The sequence below is a fragment of the Temnothorax curvispinosus genome, unplaced genomic scaffold, assembly GCF_003070985.1.
Source record: "Temnothorax curvispinosus isolate PA1 unplaced genomic scaffold, ASM307098v1 QBEX01009904.1, whole genome shotgun sequence".
Taxonomy (NCBI): Eukaryota; Metazoa; Arthropoda; class Insecta; order Hymenoptera; family Formicidae; genus Temnothorax; species Temnothorax curvispinosus.
The window spans coordinates 171,628-192,249 of NW_020219684.1; the positions used below are offsets into that span (position 1 = coordinate 171,628).

The window sequence follows — 20,622 nt, forward strand, 5'->3', positions numbered from 1 at the left end:
CGCGAAATCGCTGCATGCAGAAATGCTAAAAGCTGCGCGAGGGTCAATGGATCTTCATCCTTTCCTTTGGCAGATGCGTCCGAGAGCTAGCTGAACCGAGAGTGACGTGATTGTCGGCCGCGTGACCTCAAGCACTCTTGAAATTGCTGCTAACTTTCTTCCAAGTGACCTATCCGATGTAGAAAAACTCATTGTGCTATTGTTATCGATTTTCTTAAACGGTCGTTATCTAAACAATCGATATTAGAAACTGATCGATTAAAAATTGCACACGTTATACGTAAACCATTTTAGTTTCTTATATTTTTAACAAAATTTTTTCACACGTTTAATCAGCACGATATTTTCGTGTAACTTCTTTGCTTCTAATTCTTCCAATTGCTTCTACACAATATTTATTTTAAAATAGAAACTTATAAATTTCGTTACTTCTTTAAGTTCTTAATTTTAATAGCTGTTAATGCATTTATTTTTTGCTGTAGCAATTTATATATTTATTTATATATTTATCAGGAAAATAATAATTTATAGTAGATATATTATATTCACTAAATATATAACGGATGTCATTTATCAAAGACTGAAATGATATTATATATATTTAATCTTAAATGTGTTAAAAATGCGGGTACAACATTCCGTTGATTCAAATGGATGTAAAAAGATTAATAGTGAAAACGGATCATTCGTCCTTTTACGTACTGTTGCAAGAACAAGCCAGTGAAAGATGCAAAAAAAGAAATATTTTATAGCATTTTGAAAAACGATTAACGGAAATGTCCAATGAGGAAATGGTTCGGTGCACATCCGGTGCTACGCACTGCGCGAACAAAGAAAACTCATTACGTAATATTTCCTTTAAGTTCAGCTCTTGTTACATAATGTACTCTCGTAGCTTCGTCGAATAAATAACGCGTGTTTATGAGCTGGAAGCAGGTTATTAGCATACGCTACCATAAAGTCGCAACTGTAATTAACGCATAAATAACTGTATCGATAATTAAAACTACCGTTTATATTATCATAACAATGCCCATATTTGGATTTACATGTAAAGAATTAATTTATATAATTAGAAAAATATTTAAGAACGGAAAAAATTTATATTATACGATGAATAACGCATGAATTATTTCACGCCCGTTAATTAATTCTTTTATAACTCACGAGAAGTGTTTGGAACGCGCTAGTTGTATACCTATCTTTACAAATACTGCAAATGAATACAGCTTGCGTCATTGAATATCGACCCCCCATCTAGCTTTCGAATATGTGGATGACATTAATTTAGTTGTATTATCTAACGAAGAAAAAATAGGCAACAATGATTCGTCAAGATGTAATTTTAAATAGACCGTCTTTCTTAACGAGCGTTTTATATTCCTGTCACGAAAAATGAATATAATGAAATGACGCACGTACAGAATTTTATTACAGCGGCTTGCAATATGTTGTAACGCGATGCTGCAACGAGCTGCAACAATGTTTACATAATAATTTTGCATCCTAAAAAAAATTAATAGATAAAAATGTACGTTCATCTTCTTTTTAAATGTAGACAAATCCTGATCAAATATATATTATTTTTACAGCACAAAATATTTTCAAATCAAAATTGGCTAATCATGATGATTTATGAAATAGTTTATGGAAAACTGCAGTTATTAGTATATAAAATATAAAGAAATTAACGAAATATAAAGAATAATTTTCAGAATAAAAATTAATTTTTGTGACGCGACTTGTAAGATATATTTGTATCACTTTTACTGGAGAGGCGGGTCACTGTGCCTGTCCATAATATTGCCGTATACGATAAGAAAAAAAAAAGAAATTATAAGGGATACACGCAATTGATCTCCGGCAGGTAGCCGAAGCAAAATTCTTTACGGGATTGCCGTTACGACAAAGGCACTCGACTAAAGGAGTCTAGGTCTAGGACGCAAGTAGGGACTATCGCCACGGTTTCGCAAGAGAAGACCATCCGAAATCTCGGAGCACATCGGCGATCCTCCGGCGAGGAGGACAGGTGGACGTACGGGGTCTATGGTGAGCAAAAGAGAGAAGCACGAGGTCGGGAGGAGAGGGAGAGAATCGTCTCACAACTGAATTACTCTCACTCGAGAGGCCCCCGTCTCTTCTTCGTGGGGGCCCCACGCATATCCCCCTGCTTCTCCCGGAGGTATAAATGACTCCGGTGTACCTTCCACGGAGTCACAGAACTGAGGCGGCATCGCAGAAGCCGACATGAATCCTCTGATCGTGGTAAGCACGCTTTTTTTTCTCATACTTTACGTTAAGAAGCGATATGTGCGAGGTGGAGAGGGGTGAGGGCTGAAAAAGGAAAAAGAAAGCGAGAGAAATGTGGTGTACGGGTATATGCGTGCGGATGGGAGAAATCGCGAAAGAAGAAGAGTATAGGGAGAGAGTTAAGTGATCGAGATCCTGTTCGGCAGAAAAAGCGAGTGCCGCTTTTTTTGAATTTTCACATTTCTGTTGCTACTTCTGATCTCATGCTTTCCCTTTCGTTCGCACCTCTTTGATTTCTCGCGTAAAATGCTCGTGACGTAGCGACGGTGACCAGAAATTAAAAACGCACGATTAGTGAAAATTACAAAATATTGTAATTTTTAATTAAATTTTTTCCATATTTGTTAGAGGAATTTCTAGCTGACTTTTTGCAATTATTCCATGTTGTGAGTAGTAAATATTCCACTTTTAAAGAGTACATACTCTTATATTTTTTAATAATTTATAATTTTTTAAATTGTGCGGCATGTAATAATAAACCAAGCACGGATGCACGATTTGATAAATAAATTTAATCTGGAAGAGTTCTTTAAAAAATCTCGGAAATAAAATCGTAAGCCGTACTTCGTAAATGTAAGTGAGAACCGTATAAACGGAATGTATACCATCTCAGAAAGAATTTGATTGTAGCTGCCATAGCTACGCATATAAGATTGTCGTCAAAGGATTAAAATAAATCCCCGTTCTACTGTAAAACTAATACAAGTATCTTCTTTCCATGTTACAGTGTATGGTTGTCGGTCTGGCTGGGTTCGCCCTGGCTGAGGCGCCTGTGTCCTCCGGCTACAGTTACAGCAGACCAAGCGGAGGCGGCGGCGGTTTTGGTGGCGGCTTTGGCGGCGGCGGCGGTTTCGGCGGCGGTGGCGGTTTCGGTGGCGGCGGCGGCGGTGGCTACACCCAAGTGTCCCCCGGCTTCCAGACCAACGAAGGCGCCTCCGTGGACAGCGCGCTGCTCGAGCAGATCCGCCAGATCCTCCTGAAGGAAGAACTGCAGTCCCAACAGTCTGGTGGATTCGGCGGCGGTGGCGGCGGCGGTGGTTACCCTAGTTCCAGCTACGGAGCACCATCCTCGCAATACGGTGCCCCGTCGCCGCAGTACGGCGTGCCCAGCTACCAAACCCGTGTTGTCGGCATTGATCTCGAGGGCATCAGACAGGCCATCCAAGTAGCCCAATTCAACCAGGTCTCCCAAGGCGGCGGTGGCGGTGGTTACCCCAGCGGACCCAGCAGCAGCTATGGAGCGCCCAGCAGACCGTCCGGTAGCTACGGTGCGCCGTTCTAAGGAATCACCTTGGTTTTGATGATGATGATGATGACGATGAGAGAAAGAGAGTGAGAGAATGAATGAGAGAATGAGAGAGTGAAGAGAGAGAGTGGATAATGGCACCGGCCGACGACAACGACTACTTTCCGAGACGCAAGCTGTAGAAAAACTTACGGAGAAGATCGGGTAATACTGGAAGAGGATCATGACTGTCTACGAATTGCCGGACCAGTTTCTCCCAGAAGTGACACATTCCTCGGGCTCGTAACTCGGAAGGTCGTCGATGCCAGGGTCAGATTGTCGCGCGGATCAACATTTGAAGATCGCCCGACCGGAGCTGGATCGTCGTGTGATCCGCGTTATCCGGCTTATCTCGCGGCTCCAAAGCATCTTCGCGTCCTTCGACCAACTAATGTCAATCGACTGGGTCAGTAAGGACAAAGCCAAGACGAAGACGCGCGCGAGAAGTGGAAATGGGGAGCAACGGGACGGCGCCTGGTCCGTTGGGGATCAAATAGTCGTCGCTTCAACGGGTCAGGGTCTCCCGGAATCCGCCGAAAGGGTAGCGCCGAGCGCACGCGGACCAGTATCCTTCCCTCGGGCCCCTTGACTTGTCAGGAATCCAACGGTCGTCGCTTTGACAAGTCCGGGGGTTCCGCGGGAGTGAACGTGGCCAGTTTTCTTTTTTTTTTCTTTGACCCTCTTTTCCCCTCATTTCCGGGAAAGACGGGGGGGTCGCTCGAGATGATCTTGGGCGGTCGGCGCGGTGCCGAAGTCTATCGTACCAAAATCGCATCAATCGTCGCGGTCGTGTCCGCGATCCGAAGAATCGAGGATCAGTGATAAAGTCAAGGAGGGCAGCCAGGCGTAGTCGTTGACGCAGACACACTTCACACTTCATCCCCGGCGATTGCGCTCGCACGCTCGTCGGGACACTCATATTACAAATAGGTAGGAAGGAGCGGGAGGAGTAGGAGGAGGAGGCCGACAAGCCGAAGACGTGATCGGCGCGGTATCAGCGCGCCTTGTAAATAAAATTCCGTCGCTGTACCGTGCGGCGTCCGCTGTTGTAACGCGGCCCCGCCACTTCCGCCGAAGGACTTCGACTCATCGAGATCTTGGTCCAGAAGCCAGTTTCCGGCTCGTGAGAGAAGACAACGGCTCTCGAACCGTGTCGTAACCCTGAGAAGACACGGATCGCAAGGATCAGGACATCCGGAGTCGTTACGCGCGAACAAAGTCGATTTCTCACAGGAAACGCCGACCTCTAACTGTCCATGAGAAGAGGGACGAGGGGGAAAAGAGGATTCACCTGACGGAAGGAGCGATCCGGATTACAAAGCGGACGCCGCCGTGTCCGAGCAACACGTACATACGACGCCACGAAATACACACTATTTTTTTATACATAACGCTCTACTCTTTAACCACGCATCTTTTTGTACTTGTATAAAGGCTTTTTTTTGTAGAAAAAAAGAATAAAAAAAGAACGTCGCCACCGTTGAAACCCCGTGTGCTTCTCCTCTTTGTCGCGCGCCGGAACGACTCGCTTCTGGCGTAATTCCGCTGCCCCTCTTCCCCCTGCTCTTTCCTCTGCTAATTTCACCTTTCCTCCGTCAACCGCGACTGACGATCGCGATTATCGCGATTCCCATCACGGGTTCTACGTCCCCCGTTCTATGACCCCACGACCGTCGCGTCGCCCGGAGGCACACTCGTCCCCGGGTCGACTCGTACAATTTTTTTTTCCGCGTCACCGTATCTCCCGAAGATATCCGATCGTTTCTCTTTCTCTTCGTCGACGTTTCGAGAGATCAGCGCCTTTCTCCTTTCACTCGCGAACCCGCGAGCCAGCGATATCGCATTATCCTCGCTCGTGGAGGGAGCTTCTGGGCATGTAAATTCTCGCCGAGCACGCAAAGAAGAACCGCTTCGCAAAAGGGCAACGTGTTACGAAAGAGAAAAAGAGAGCGAGAGGGAAGGAGAGAGAAAAGAGAGAGAAACAGCGAGAGAAGGATCTGGCCATCGCTAAAGATTCGAAAGTGGCTTTGCGTTCGAAACGAAATATATCCTCGGATTATCTGGGCAAAGGACGTCCGGAAAGAGGAGGGAGAAGAGAGATTTCGCTTTTTCTTTTTTTTTTCTTTCGTACGTTTGAGGGGTTTCCTGCCGTCACGATCACGAGACGCTCGCGCTTCTCTTTCCCGCTCGAGTAATGCCCGAGATTAACATCTGAGCTCCGAGTTTCTTGATTACAGTGATGTGACGTAAGTCGCTCGAGTAATGTGAACTTATCTTATTTCGGAGAGATTTTGCGCCGGGAAAGAATCTCTTTATACGAGAAGACGCGTATCTGCATGGCTGATGTGCACCTGGCTATTTTCTCTGGAATGCTAAGATCGAAAGCTGTCGTCAGCAAAGTGCATTCAGCAATAAAATCGGAGTCTTCAACAAAGTAGACGTTTCAGTATTGTCGCAATTTTAAATTCCGTTGATTTTGTCATTTTTAAATCGGGGACTGACATTTCTTTCATTCGTGACAAGCTACACTGTTAAATTCATGATGTCAAATTATACTTGATTTGAGTCATTTTTAACCATTCCTATAGGTCGCCTACTCAATATGTCGTTACTCGTTAATTTAACAAAAACAATTAATTAAACCAGTAAAGTTAAAATAATACTATTTTGTATCAAATAATATATTTCGACACATAATAATTACAAATAACAAAATGTTATTTAACCCTTAAATGCCACCCGGGGTCCAGCGGACCTCAGACCCTTTACAATGATATATTTTCAAATGTTCCCGCCAAAAATGGAGCTCATGCTCCCTTTGATGATAGTTGAGTGATTGACCTACCCGTTTGTACACTTAGCAGTACTCAATTCACTTAATTTTTTATACTATGTTGAAATTGAAATTTTAACAATATAAGCATTTTATTCTTTTTTCTAGACCTTGAACAACATTGAAAAAAATTTTCATAACAAAGATCAAAAAATCAATGTGTAAGGAGACATTTTTCATGCTGGAGTCTTTTAGACCCCTTATGTCATTTACGAGATTCTTCAGAGGTGTGGCATTTAAGGGTTAACTCAAAGTATTGATTTAAATTTCATTCTTTAATATTTAACAGTGTGGATCACGGTCAAGACAGGAAGCTGAGAAGACGGTCTGACATGTATTTTTATTAGTTAATCATTCTGGTCGAGGAGAGTCATTTATGGGCACAGCTATCTTGGAAACGCTTAATTAACATGTTTTGCAGGTAGCAGCCGCAGACATTTATGGCGGCATTCATCAGCGGCGGTTCTGTGCAATGCGACTCGCGCGCTTACGACGACAAATCATTACAATGATTACGGATTTTCTCTGTGAATAAGTAATGAGTAATTTTAAGTCCGGGGAGAGACAATAGACGCGTCGCGTCGCAGATTTACGATCGCACGTTCGTCGCCGAGCGGTTGTCCCGCACGGAAATGGCGGAAATACTTTGTATGAAAGTTAGTGAAATAAGTGGCGTGATATCGCGCAGACCGCGGGTAACCGAAGCACCCGCGAAATTAAGAGTTAATCGAGGTGCGGTTGGTCTTGGATTGTGCATGCCACCGCACGAAATTTAACTGCATTCGCGCACGTCTCCTCACATACAAAACGCATAATCGCGAGAAATGAGATGAAAAGATAGGTCCGGCTTCTTCTCGGCTTAAATGTATTTAAAAAATATATATCATTGATTATACGGAGATGAAGAATAAAAAGACAAAATTGAAAAGGACGAATATAGAGATTTGAAATGTCGCATTTTTTAGATAAAACGAACGTTTCTATTGGCGGAACCGTTATCGGCTGAATTACTTCCCTTTTTTTTGCGAATTAAGCATTTAATGTACAAATGATTCATGACCACGAACAGGTTTTTCTCCACGGATTCCTCGGCGTTTACCTGCAGGAGATGTTGCAATTTACGACCGCGCGCGCGTAAGAAAAATTTCATAAATTATAGATCCGATTACGTTACGTAACGGGAAAACGCTGATATTATGTTTAAACGCTGCGGGCTTGGAGCAGTTAGGTAAGAGAGTGAGTGCCAATAAAGTGAAACATTTATTGTCGATGATGCTGAGGAGTCTCGAATGACTTTATCGAGCTCATGTAACGTCGATGAATAAGAAGATACAACCAATCTTCTTCCCATTGCATAAACTATATCTCTATAAAGCGATTGTCAACAATCATTCTTCCTCTTGCTATTCTACACGATCGACACGATTATTTCCGCGTTGCTGAGCGTCTTCGAAGAAATCAATGACAAACGGTTGATTTGAAGACAACTGCGAGTTTATGGCGGAACAGAGGAGCAAGAAAGGTAAATGCCAAACGGGAAATGCATTTGAAATAATTTTCGTGTCATCAGAAGCTTACCTCTGATGAACATGAGAAGAGCCTTCGTAAAACACGTAGAAACTACTTGCCACATAAATTAGAAGTTTTAAGAAACGCTGCGGTCAGATACTTTATTATACTTATTAATTGATAAAACAACATTTAGAATTAACGTTGTGTCTTTACAAGAGATTAAAACCACGTACAGAAGCCAGATAAAAAATAGGAAGTGAATTAATACAACAAGAGCATAATTCAAAGACTCCCTATGTCTGCATTATGCAGTAATATTTTGAAGAACGTGCACTGTTAAATTTTCGAAGTGTCAAATTATATTCAATTTGAATTTTTAACCGTTCCTATAAATCGCCACTATCTCTACTCCAATATGTCGTTAACTTAACTAAACCAAAATGAAGTTAAAATAATAATTAAGTTTCGACACACATGGTAGTTAAAAACCAAATATTATTTAACTCAAGGCATTGATTTAAATATCATCCTTTAATATTTAACAGTATGGTACCGCAAGTTATGTTTCGCGTCGATTGTGAAAATCCTGAAAAGGCGGGATGAAAACACGCGTAAGACGGCGAAGAAGCGGACGATTTTGTAATTCCGGAGGCGATCCTCCCGCGTGCCTCTGCCGAAGGTATAATAACACGACTATTCGCGCGAAGAGAAGCGAAGCGTCGCGTCGTACACACAAAGTTGGCGAACCGGCACCACTTTCGTGATGGCAAGACGCGCGGAGACACGGTGATGACTCCACTGCAAAGTGCCTATTAAAAATGGTTCCGTGGGAGACGGAGGAAAGCGCGGTATCAGCCCAGGCTATCTGTCCCGAAAGACCTTACTGTACATGTGTTACCTGCGACGTGGACGTCGCAGGGAAAGTGCCGCGCGATTTCGCGGCGAAGGCAGAGGGTACGGTGAGATCGGGCAGAAGAGGAGAGATGGAGAGGCGCATGCACGCGGTGTGAGAGTCTCCGTGGAATTTTGCAAGAGATGCTCGTCCGCCGACGTGCGAAAGGAGAAAAATATGTGTGGCGCGACGATCTACGCTCCAGTTACACAAGCATACAAGCAGTTATACGATTCACCTCGATCGCGCGTCGTACAACGGTTACGATATCCTTCTAATCCTTCATTACGTATCCGCCTCCCGCTTTTTGTTTTTGCGATGACAAATCGAAGCGATTTATAGGAATTAATTGCGCTACTGCCGCAACAAAAACCAGACAAAAATGTATTACGAATTAAAAAAAAAAACGAACTCTATTTAATTTATAGCAATACGCATTATGTAATTCGGCGAATGTGATCTTTTAGAAACAAGTCAGAGGTTGGTAAAATAAATTAATTGTGAGAGCTGAATAATGCGGACAAATTAATACTAGAACTACCAAGACAGTCAAAATAATTGATTTGTAATATTTTATCAAATTTATGGCGGTACATTTTCTGAAATTTTCCGTCATATTTGGTGTAATATGCAAATGATTAAACTGATCATTGACTTTACCTTCTTCCTTCATCGATCCCTTTTTCTAAAGATGTATATAAAATATAGTATATTTAAAAAATAATTCTAGTATTTAAAAAATAACTTATATATATAAGTACATGTTAAATAATGTGCAAAGATTTTCTCTCGGGAATTTAGTCTAGATATAAATTAATGTTTCTAATATAAACCAGTAATTAAGTGTCTAGATGAGTAAAGCCTAACTACCGTTCAGTGTAAAGGAAGATAAGACTTGTTTTCCAAACAATGATAAGATACCTCTTTGGAATCTGCACTGTTAGTACTGATAAGGACTTTAGAAAAATGAAACATCTGTAATCGTCTGTTTATTTAACGTCATCTCTATAATGAATATTATCAAATATATTTTTATTGCAATAATATTATTATCGAATATATTTTAATTGCGGTGATACGCACTCGGAAATAAATTTAATTCAGCATTTGACGTTATTGAAGAGGGAGAGCCTTTCGAATCTAGCCAAGGGCGGAGTGTCGAGGGAGGAAGTGCGCGATGTACCAACAATGTCGTCATTTTCAGTTATGGGAAGCAGATTTGTCAAGTCGCGTAAAATATAATGAACCGGACGCATAATGGTGCTCCCCTACTTTCGCCGGTCTCTGTTTCTGTCACGGGACTTCTTGGCAGGTGTACAAGCGCGCATTGCTTAACAATAGGTCACCCCGGCGCGACGGCGGGCGCGTCGCGTCGGTCTGAGGAAAGAATCGCGAAAACACCTCCAACGTATTGCTCCCATCCCCTCCTTCTTTGTCTTCGTCCTCTTTTTTTTCGTAACACTGTGTGACGCAGAATTGCGTCGGATTGCGCGATCGTTATTGCGCGAACCTTAATTGGGCGCCGTATTTCGCGATAAATCAATCCAGCGTGTCGACGCGACGAGTTATTCCCGTCGACAGAGTGATTTCATTTTGCGCAGACTTCCCGACAAGATACGAAAGAGAGAAAGGGAGAGAGGCGGAATTCTCTCGCGGGGAATAATATTAAAAAATAATTGTAAAAGCTCATTTGAATAATTTAAGATTTATAAACTTTTTCATCATGTTCGATAATACTTGTTAGCTCCAACTTGCGAAGAATGACTACAAAATGATGCTTAGAGTCGACGAGCCGGCCCGTCGCCGCCGCTTCTCTTTCTCTCCCCGAAAGTCAGTAATAAAAGTCGCTAATGAAAGCTAATCTGAAAGACAATAGTCGAGCGATCATTACAAACATCGACTCTCAAAATCATGCTAATTACCCCTACGCCCACGTCCATCTCACGGTTCTATCGTGGCGATTCTTCTGCTCGAGCCGCGAGGAATCCCCGAAGGGAGTTTCGCAAGTACCCTTTTCTGCCGGGTGAGCGGAGCTAAGTGAAGAGTATACGGCGAATCGGCGCGCGTGTCCTGAATCGAGCTGACCGGACCGGACGGTTGAATCGTCAGCTGCGTCAGCAACGAGCGTTGCGATGTACGGTAAAATCGGACAAGAGACGCTTGCACAACCGCGATCGACGTTGCATCTCGTACGCCGTTGGCGATCGCTGTAAAAACGACCGTTGCCGTTATAACATTACCTCACGCAAGATCACCGGCGCTCTTTACGTTCGCAAATTCTTCGACCGATCTGAAGAATCGATCTTACGGTAACGCCGAGCGGACGTCGGTCGACTTTGGCATACTTTCATTGTATGTCTATGTATTATTTCTACCAATGTAGATTAACTTTAATCTCGGTTTAACTTATATGCCATCTTTTTCTCATTCGTAGAACTACATCGGTAGAAGTGTAGATAAAAATTTAAATTAAAAAGAGATAAAGAGTAAGTTAAATCGAGATTAAAGTTAATCTACATTTTCGCCAATGTAGATTTACTTTAATTTCGAGTTAATTTACTTTTTATCTATTTTTAATTCATAGAACTAGAAAAAGATAAAAAGTAAATTATAAACCGAAATCAAAGTTAATCTCATTGATAGAAATGGACATTAAAAATTCCATATATCTGTAACCATGCGATAAATAAATGCAAGTATTAAATAAATATAATCTCATTTGTTAGAAAAAAAATACACGTGACTTTCTAAACTAAAGCTACGGTCCACTTAACACTACAAGTGCTTCGAAGAATTCCTTTTTTCCTTTCTTTCAGTGAAGAAAGAAGGAGAAGAAGAACGTTTCAAAACATTTAGCATCAAATGGACTGCAGCCTAAATAGAATCAGTGAAGGATGTCCTCGCAATCCCCTAGGAAATCAGCAAAATATTATTATACATTCTAAATAAAATCAATCGGTTACATTTCAAAGTCGACAGGACGTATTAAACCGTCTCGCGGACAATAAAAATATATTTATACAATAATCCCGTTAAAAAGCTTTGCGGGGCGCTAAATAAAAAATTACGATTTCCGGTTTTTCTTATTATAAAAAATCTCAGGTGATATTGGTGATAACCGTGCGATCGAGACACGGTAACAAAAAAAAAAAAGAAAGAAAAGATAGAACAAGGAGGAAATGTAGTCAGACGTTGCGACGATTGTGCGAGCGTGATCGTGCGTTCGCGCAAGTCACGTTTAATAATGTTAACAAATCTTAACGTGTTGCTCGCGTACAGCAAAACACACGGTGTAATAGTCATTGATTGTGCCCCCCGGCAAGGCGCTTCTATCATCCCGAGAAAGCCGAGGAAGGGGAGAAAGTTGGGGAAAAATCACATGGAGCGTCTTCCCCGAGCTGCAACGTTCGTAAATCCGCGAAGAGGAAAGCCGTAGTGCCCGGCCGGCGGATCTTCCGCGGCGATTTATTTACGAGCTGGCCGTTGACCAGACGATTTACGATTCAAATGATCCGGGAAGGAATAATTGAAATGGAAATGAGCGGAAGCTACATACGACCTAGGCTACCGCTCGCCTACGGCTGTTCGAGCTATACCGCGGCGCATAAGTGCCTATAACTCGCCGAATAAGGATTGTGTAAGGCGCATATATCCTTTTAAACCGGTTGGTTAATCCTTTCGCGACTCACAAAACGGCGAGAAAAGTTCGCCGAATAATTTTTGAGTGCAGATGAGTGATTAAAGAAGGATTAAGGACAAAGCTTTCCTCGCAAGCTTGTTGAAAGTTGTTACGTCGAAAGTTGCTAATACACGTAACGCGCAGAAATTTTAATTTAGTTGAATTTTTAAGCCACATTTTTACTTAAAGCTAATAATGAGGCAAAATTATTAAATTAATCATTTTTCAAACTTCTTGCCATATCTGTATAAAATTATAAAAAATGTATATATAATATCTAATGTATATATTTTAGATTTTTTATTAACAAAAAATCATTGACTTGATAATATGTATAAACATCTAATTATTTGATATTTATTTTATTATATTTGTTAATTAATCAGTATATTGATAATAATTAATAAAATATTTACTAATAATTTAATGTTTAATTTTACATATACATTTTCTTTTATTAATAAAAAATGATAAAAATGTTAATACGGCTCAATGTGTGTGTGTGTGTGTGGCTTTCCACGATCATTTTCGATTATTTTTGTTCAGAAAATTGCAAATATAATTTTTTTATTAAAAAATAAAAAAACCAATATAAAACTCATTTTTTTATTTAAAAAAATAAATAAAAAATAAACCTTAATGTTAATATAACGCTATCTAGCTCCATCTATGATACAGAGTTGCAAATTTTAAAGTAATTTACCGATTCTAATGGCCTCTCTTGAGCCGACAGATAAACGGATGCATATACACAGTCGATAATAATCCATAAGTAAGAAATAATATTTTGATTATTAAGAACAACCTGCTACAAGAGTAATTGAATTCCAAAGATTCGAAATCATCGCGTATCTAATGGACAAATAATTGTACTCTTAGTAAATGTAGTAATCTCAGTAAATAAAGTGCAATTTAAATAACTTGTGTCTTTATGCTTGGATCATTAGGATATCATTATAATTAATCTAAAAAAAACGTGAAAAAGATACATATCTATAATATACATTGCTCGTTTTATACAGAAATCCACTCATAAATCCATTCTTGCGGTCTGACGTACAAAAAACCAATTATGCGTGAGATAAAAACTGGTTGTAAAGGTAAAAATAACATAATTTAATAGGTGTCTTCGTACATACATCATTTTCAACAACTTCGACTTGCACACAGCATATTCCACTCATACTTTCGTATATTTCTTTCCTGTCAGCCGAGCACTAGCTTCACCATCAGCGTCAAGATATTAAAGAATATCAGAGGAACTGAAAATTACCACGTTATGTATATTATAAAGAGATGACGAGGCGATGTAAAATAAGCATCTCCCACGATATTTACCCCTCATCACAGTTCGTATAGACTTAATAAGGTTCAAGATTTGCGACTTGGCTGTTGGAGGTTCCCCGAACCCCTGTACATTTTGCCATGACGCCCAACCGACTGTGAAATGAAAATGCGTTCGATATTAATTTCCCAATACATATTTCTCCATAATTACAAGCATAACAACTTTTCAATTGTTCAGAAAAAAAACATGAAAAGAAGAGAGCTTTAAATTTTGAAAATTATAACCTACAAATTTGTTCTCTTACATTCGAAGGATGTGCAATTAATTCGAGCTGATTGAAATAAGTACATATAATAAATGCGTGCTTAATTGTCACCTTTGGCAAGAAATCTTTCCTCGTTCAAAACGCAGATCGCATTCAAACACAACAGAGTTGCTTCGAAGAGTGTCCACAACGTGAACGCCATGTTGCTGGAATTGGCATATTTGTCACCGTACGTTCATACGTCACGTCAGCGATGCCAGTATTACCGACAATACCGACCACTTCTTCCAACAGATTTGTTCACTCGTACTGCACTTTTTTCGTTGTTTACAATTCATGAATTAATCGTGCAAAGATTTTATTAAAACATTGTAATAAAATATATTTAATTTGACAACATTAGGTATATTTAATTAAAAATGTTAGTTTAAATATATATCTTTTGATATGTTGTGACATGTTTCTATCTGATTTCATCTGATAAAAACAGGTCAACCTATAATAAAGGCCCGCCCTCCACCACCCCCGCCAATTCCAATCAGCGGTCCTCTTTTATTTACAATACGTTTTTTTATATTTATTTTTATTTAATTATATTAAAAACATAATATAATAAATATTAAAAACATAATAATAATAAATATAATTTTATTTGACTCTGTTGTCAATTTCTGCCACGTTACCTTGAAGCAACGAGTTAATTGATCGTAATGATTTTCCTGTTCTATTTATTACACTTAATTACTATTATACCATGCTATACTTTTGGCATATATTCAATTAAGAACGCGATTATTGATTAATTGTAATATCCAATTATAATATCAATTGTGCAGGAAGTTACTTTTTTTCGGATATCACGTCATTTATTCTGTAGATCTTACTTGATATATTTTCAAGATGCGTGCCGCATGAACAACATGCACAATCACGCATCTTTGTATTTTCGCGATCGGTTTCCGCGGTCGGATTTCGCGGTCAGTTTTTACATCAAGACATTTTCTCTTATTTTAATTTTTTAATTTTGTTTACATAAATTATAATTTTTCGCGGAGTATAATTGAGATTAATATTTATAATGCAAAGTAAAATTTTTCTCTATATTGAAACGAAGTATAAACTTATATGTATACACTTATTATTATTCAATCAGTTTTCTCATTTAAATGTACATTACTCACATTATTATTACTGATATTATTATTTAAAGTGCCCATGAACCAAATTACATCCCCCTAAACAATACATTTTATTAATAAAATATATTGTTTGAGGGGATGTAATTGGTTCATGGGCAATTTTAATAATAATATCAGTAATGTGAGTAATGTACATTTAAATATAAATGAGAGAAAATTGATTGAATAATAATAAGTGTATTGTATAAGTTTACACTTCGTTTATATTAATTCATATATATTACTGTAAAGTTGAATGTATAATTGTGCTATGTGATCAATTCTAAAATAATTTAAAAATAAGTTTCAGCGTTTCGCAAAAATATTTCAAATCTCACGTCATATATTACTTGACTGGCATAAAGCCAATTTTTCAATCAAAAACAGATGGACAGGCTACAAAAAATTAGGGTAAAATCGATGCTTTTTGTTAAAATAAATTTTAGTAATAACCATTATCACATTTTTTATAAAATAAATTGCATACTAATAAGACCAAAATATTTCTTATCCCTCTTATTTATGATTATATTCATGCATATTGACATTTTCTAAATATATCTATATATATTATTTCATTGCATCGATTTATAAAATATTTAATCTTGGATAAATATGTATTAAAAGAATAGATGGATATATAAATAACAGACATCCTAACTAATTAATAATTTTTCCCTATCTACAGATATTATTCTTTTTACGACACCTAACACAATATCTTATTTATTCTCGTTATATCTCTTTTATTCAGAAAAATAATATCATAAAAATAATTCTCTAGAAAAAATCTAAATAAAAATTTTATATTTAAAAAATCACTACTAAATTAATTGTGATAGTAGTATTGTTATACTTTTTATTTCTCTGTGTTGAAATATACCTATATCATAGCAGAACTGACCAACGTAACAAAATTTCGAAAATTTAATCTATTCTGTATCTTATACTAATTTAAATTCGCGAAATAAAATTTTAATATATTTGGTAAAATACTTTGTCATATATTCAAAATTTAAAATTTTCTTCAACATTTATTTATGTAGAACGCGGCAGTTCGTCAATAAATTAGATAAACTATTATATTTTATGAGCTCTTATGCGAGCTCCGTGCGTGCGAAGTGTGCGAGTATTTCCTCAAGCATAATCGCTTAATACATCAATAAATAAGTGACACCAAGACTAAATATTTTCCGTAATCAGTTTTAGCCTCTCCATTTTAAGGCAACAAATCTACAAGATGTAATATTTTTACAATATAATTTATTGTCGTAATTCGACATGTTCCGAGATATATAATGGCTCTATATTTGATTAATCGCAGATTCGTTACCTCATTAAAAAAAAAATTTTGACTCACCGATCCGATGCGCAACGGGCGGAGTTACTCAGCCACGTAGCTACGATGATACTGTAACACACAAAAATAAGATTTAAATTAAAAAAGCGCTCAAAATGATCAACATTTCAAAAGATAAATTTTTATTCACTTCTGATTCGTCTTTCAATGAGATAACAATACGTTTTTCAATTTAATAATACAATTATCTATTTTCCGAAAAAGATCTTTACAAAAATAAATTATTTTTATTTTTAAAAATTTGAATAATTTATCGTGCTCTAATTATTTTCAACTTATCGAGATCAAACAATCTGAATAAATGAAAAAGATATATTATGCAGATGATACTCACCCCAAGGTTGCTCCGCCGGTGCCCGATGTCGCTCTCGGACCTCCTCCTCCTCTCAGGGCGTCAGGCCTCCTCCTCCTCCTCCTCCTTTCCTACCGCACAGGACACTCGCGAGAAACACTCGCGGATAATAAATTACAATCGCGCGCGGACTAATTATCAGTATATAAAAGTTTTTCTCGCGCGATACTGTACGGCACTCCCGTTTAGAAAAGTTCTTCAGTCCGATTACTCAAACGGCACTCCCGAAACAAACGCGACGAACCGGCGCTGCGGTTCGTTTATTTAATTAAATCGGCGGACGAGGGTACATTGGCTTCCCCGTCTTTGGATTTTTATCCAAGCGGAACAAGAGTTTTGCTTACGCGACGCGAAATAACGAAATTACGAAGCACTCCACGAACGGACGCGATGTATCACGGCGCCGGCGTTCCGTTACTTTTGACTCACTCGATATACGCGACAATATCACTCAGCCCTCTTTTTCCCGCACGGAGAGAATCGGAGATAAGTCCGGCACAGCATTCGAAGCATGGCACGAGAGAAATAGACGCTACGCATTCGAGTCCAGAAATATGTCGGGAGGAGCGAGCGTCGCGAGATTACCGCCCGCGAATATCACGACGAAAGCAAATCGTTCACAATCGCCGTGCATGGATACCTTCGCCTCGACACGTCCTCCGTTTCGATGTCTCGAGCGAGCGATTCGTACGACACGTTCATTATTCCGACACAAACACTTGAAACACTTGCAAATTGTTAAGCCGTACGACGCGTACTCGCGAGTCTCCGATTTTATTCTCGCGGCCCGCGGAACGAGGAGCAGGAGTGCCAATCGTAGAAAACGAGCGCGTTCCGAATAACACAGCGTGAAGCACGGCGACAAACGCGCGATGCACGGACACTTTCTACCTGTGCGACATTCATCAGAAGAATGCGAGCTGAGTGATTTCCACAGGTAATGGTACTCCGAGCGTTGATGAAAAACAAGCTGCAAGGCCGCTCGTAGACAAGAACGATCGGCCGCGCGTCGAGCGTCGACCCTTGAAGGTACGATGTATTCAAAAGAAACTGTTTAGTGCGCCGACTGGTGCGCGGCGCGCGCCGGCGGCGGCGGCGGCGGCTCGAAGCGGCCGAACGTGATTGGCCGGATTCGGGGGCTCGACTCGCGAGCCAATCGCGTTCAAGGGCCGCGCGGCGGCTCGCCGGCAACGGTGCGCTGGTAATACGTGACAAAAAAAATAATTATTGAATTATTAGAGTTTTTCATTTTTGTTATTAAACATAATATCGAATAATTCTCTGGTTATAGATATACCATTGATTAATATACAATTAAACAATTAAAATTATGAGCACGGTCAGTACTTGGATAGATGACCGCTTGGAAACACCGTGTAATGTTACCACTTTTTTTTTCATTTTTATTATTGTATTTATATTATTACTACATATAGCAGTAAACACCATATTTGATTTCTCAGTAAATAAATTTTACAGTGGTTTCTACTTGTTATTTCCTATCTTCGATGATCACATAATTGAATGTCTCTACATTAATTCAACAAATTAATCTAATAAACTAATGTAAAGGTAAGAAAGTGTGACGCGTGACGAGAATGTACGTTAAAATATTTTTATTTTTTTCCTACGTTTATCATACATAAGATTCGGGAAATTCGAACGTGACGTCCCGTCCAGTCAGCTGCTTGTACACCGAAGCAAAGGTGTCGACCTGTAGGAAGATATTATCAAGATGTATAAAAATTTGTTATCAAGCGACACAATTTGATGCTTCGTACGAGATAAAGGAGAATAAATGGATTATACCTTGTGCTCAATGTTCGTTTGCTCGTTTTTATCGAGATGAACCTTGATAAGCTGGGACCCGTCGAGCTTGACTCTGATACGCTTGCCAACGATTTCAACGGGATACACCAAATCCTCCAATATCGCGTCGTAAACCGAAGTCAACGTACGGCTGAAAGAAACATTGACAATTCCATTAATGGTATGTAAATACAATCATTCTGTTCGTCTAATTCCACCAGAAGTATTTACGTTCTAGTTTCTCTCTTTTTTTTGTACTCTCTTACCTTCGAGGACGTTTTTGCTTGTTCTTGGTTCGCGTTTTCCTCGTTGGCTTGGGCAAGATTTTACGCTCGCCGACAAACATCACGTGCTTCCCAGAGAACTTCTTCTCCAGCTCGCGTACCAGCCGTGTCTGAATTTTCTGGAATGCCTTCAGCTTTGGCATGGGTACGTATATGATGATTGACTGTAAGAAAATAGAAACTCTGCCTCAATAGTTTTCTCGACAACATGACAAAGTATCTTCAGTAAAATCATTTCAATCTCTGCGTGCAGTTGCAAATACATAAAGCTATTTAACAAAGAATTTCAACACAAGAAACTAGGGATAACTCATGGCATGTTTTATGCAAGAGCAGTCAATTCATAGCTCTGAGTCCTTAAACATTAAACTATTAGTAAATATATTATTAATTATTGAATATAATAAATTAAATATTGAATAATTAGATGTTTATACATATTATTAAATCAATGATATAAAATCAAATGATTTCTTTCTAGGTTTGAGTCCGACCTTTATCTCATGCATGCTCCAATTTTGTAAAAAGTTAATTGGAAAGTTGAAGATTACGAATAAAGAAGTACCTGTTTTGCGAATATTTCAGTTAAAAGTAAAAAGATAACAGGAAAGTCGAGGCTAAAAATCTTAACGCAACAAGTTGTTGAAGAAGATATACGAATAGGTTTGCAAGAAAAGAAACCACACCTTCTTATTATTCGTTTCGATCTCCTTCGCCTTCGTGATGTAGAGTTCTCTCAGCTGCGACTTGAGATCGCTGTTCATCTCCAGCTCGAGGAGGGCCTGGGACACGCTAACCTCAAACTGGTCGGGCTCGGCCCCGCTGCTCTTGATTATTTTCGCGTTCGTCGTCAACATCTGAAAGGGTTTCAGGACCGAAACGTTAACTCGCACGTCGCAACGATCACGAAGCTTAACGGAATCATCGGCACAATTACGAGACACGTGCGACCCCGAGGAGGAAAATTTGTCGCATATTACAGGCTTAAAAAACGTTTATCGTAGATATTTTATTTGTTCTTCAAAATTTCACAGCCGCGCCAAATTAAAGCAGGGTTGTTTTCGGAAGTGCTTACCTTGCCGAGACTCATCTTCGAGGAATATCCTATTCCGCTGGATCCTACCAGGATATCGACAGACTCGAACACGACGTGCTCGACAGAAAAGGAAGGCTGTATCGGCGCAGCGTCGAGAATTGGAGGTTAAGTTCGTCCAATCAAGACGAGGTAGACTGAGGTCGGCGTCATTCGATTGGTCGGATTGGTCGGATTCCGATCAATTTACGAGCATTTACGAGTCAAGTGCGGGTTTAAAGCGTCCTAACCTCCTTTCAGAAAAGCCGGAACTGACGGAAGTTCGAATCAGTCTACTCCAGTCTACTCATGGACTTCTTTTTGTTAAAATATTACCGCTTCCCTTCGTCTATTTATTTTTTTTCTTGCGAAGAAGCCACGATCATGCGAATGCAAATCTTATCTTTCTTCTGATTTGTTAGAATAGAATCAGTCGCAGCGATACTTTTGCAAATATTGATCCGACGAGAGAAATTGTAGTTTTGTTCGTTAATTGCGGCTTT

The 20,622-nt window shown here is 39.4% G+C and overlaps 3 protein-coding genes across 3 annotated transcripts; 1 reads left to right on the forward strand and 2 right to left on the reverse strand.

Annotated features, from left to right (window-relative positions):
* The first annotated feature begins 1,886 nt into the window (after window positions 1–1,886).
* On the forward strand, window positions 1,887–5,063 carry LOC112459557 (glycine-rich cell wall structural protein 1.0). Its single transcript, XM_025023729.1, has 2 exons — window positions 1,887–2,265; window positions 3,038–5,063. The coding sequence occupies exons 1-2, from the start codon at window positions 2,248–2,250 to the stop codon at window positions 3,590–3,592; spliced, it is 573 nt and encodes a 190-aa protein (XP_024879497.1). The 5' UTR covers window positions 1,887–2,247; the 3' UTR covers window positions 3,593–5,063.
* An 8,427-nt stretch (window positions 5,064–13,490) lies between these two features.
* On the reverse strand, window positions 13,491–14,297 carry LOC112459554 (immediate early response 3-interacting protein 1). The gene is made up of 3 exons (XM_025023725.1): window positions 14,176–14,297; window positions 13,850–13,951; window positions 13,491–13,773 (listed from the first exon to the last, which is right to left on the reverse strand). The coding sequence occupies exons 1-3, from the start codon at window positions 14,264–14,266 to the stop codon at window positions 13,718–13,720; spliced, it is 249 nt and encodes an 82-aa protein (XP_024879493.1). The 5' UTR covers window positions 14,267–14,297; the 3' UTR covers window positions 13,491–13,717.
* Window positions 14,298–18,553: 4,256 nt separating this feature from the next.
* Window positions 18,554–20,234, reverse strand: LOC112459549 (40S ribosomal protein S7). The gene is made up of 5 exons (XM_025023720.1): window positions 20,123–20,234; window positions 19,734–19,904; window positions 19,030–19,211; window positions 18,764–18,914; window positions 18,554–18,668 (listed from the first exon to the last, which is right to left on the reverse strand). The coding sequence occupies exons 1-5, from the start codon at window positions 20,135–20,137 to the stop codon at window positions 18,591–18,593; spliced, it is 597 nt and encodes a 198-aa protein (XP_024879488.1). The 5' UTR covers window positions 20,138–20,234; the 3' UTR covers window positions 18,554–18,590.
* Between the last annotated feature and the right edge of the window lie 388 nt (window positions 20,235–20,622).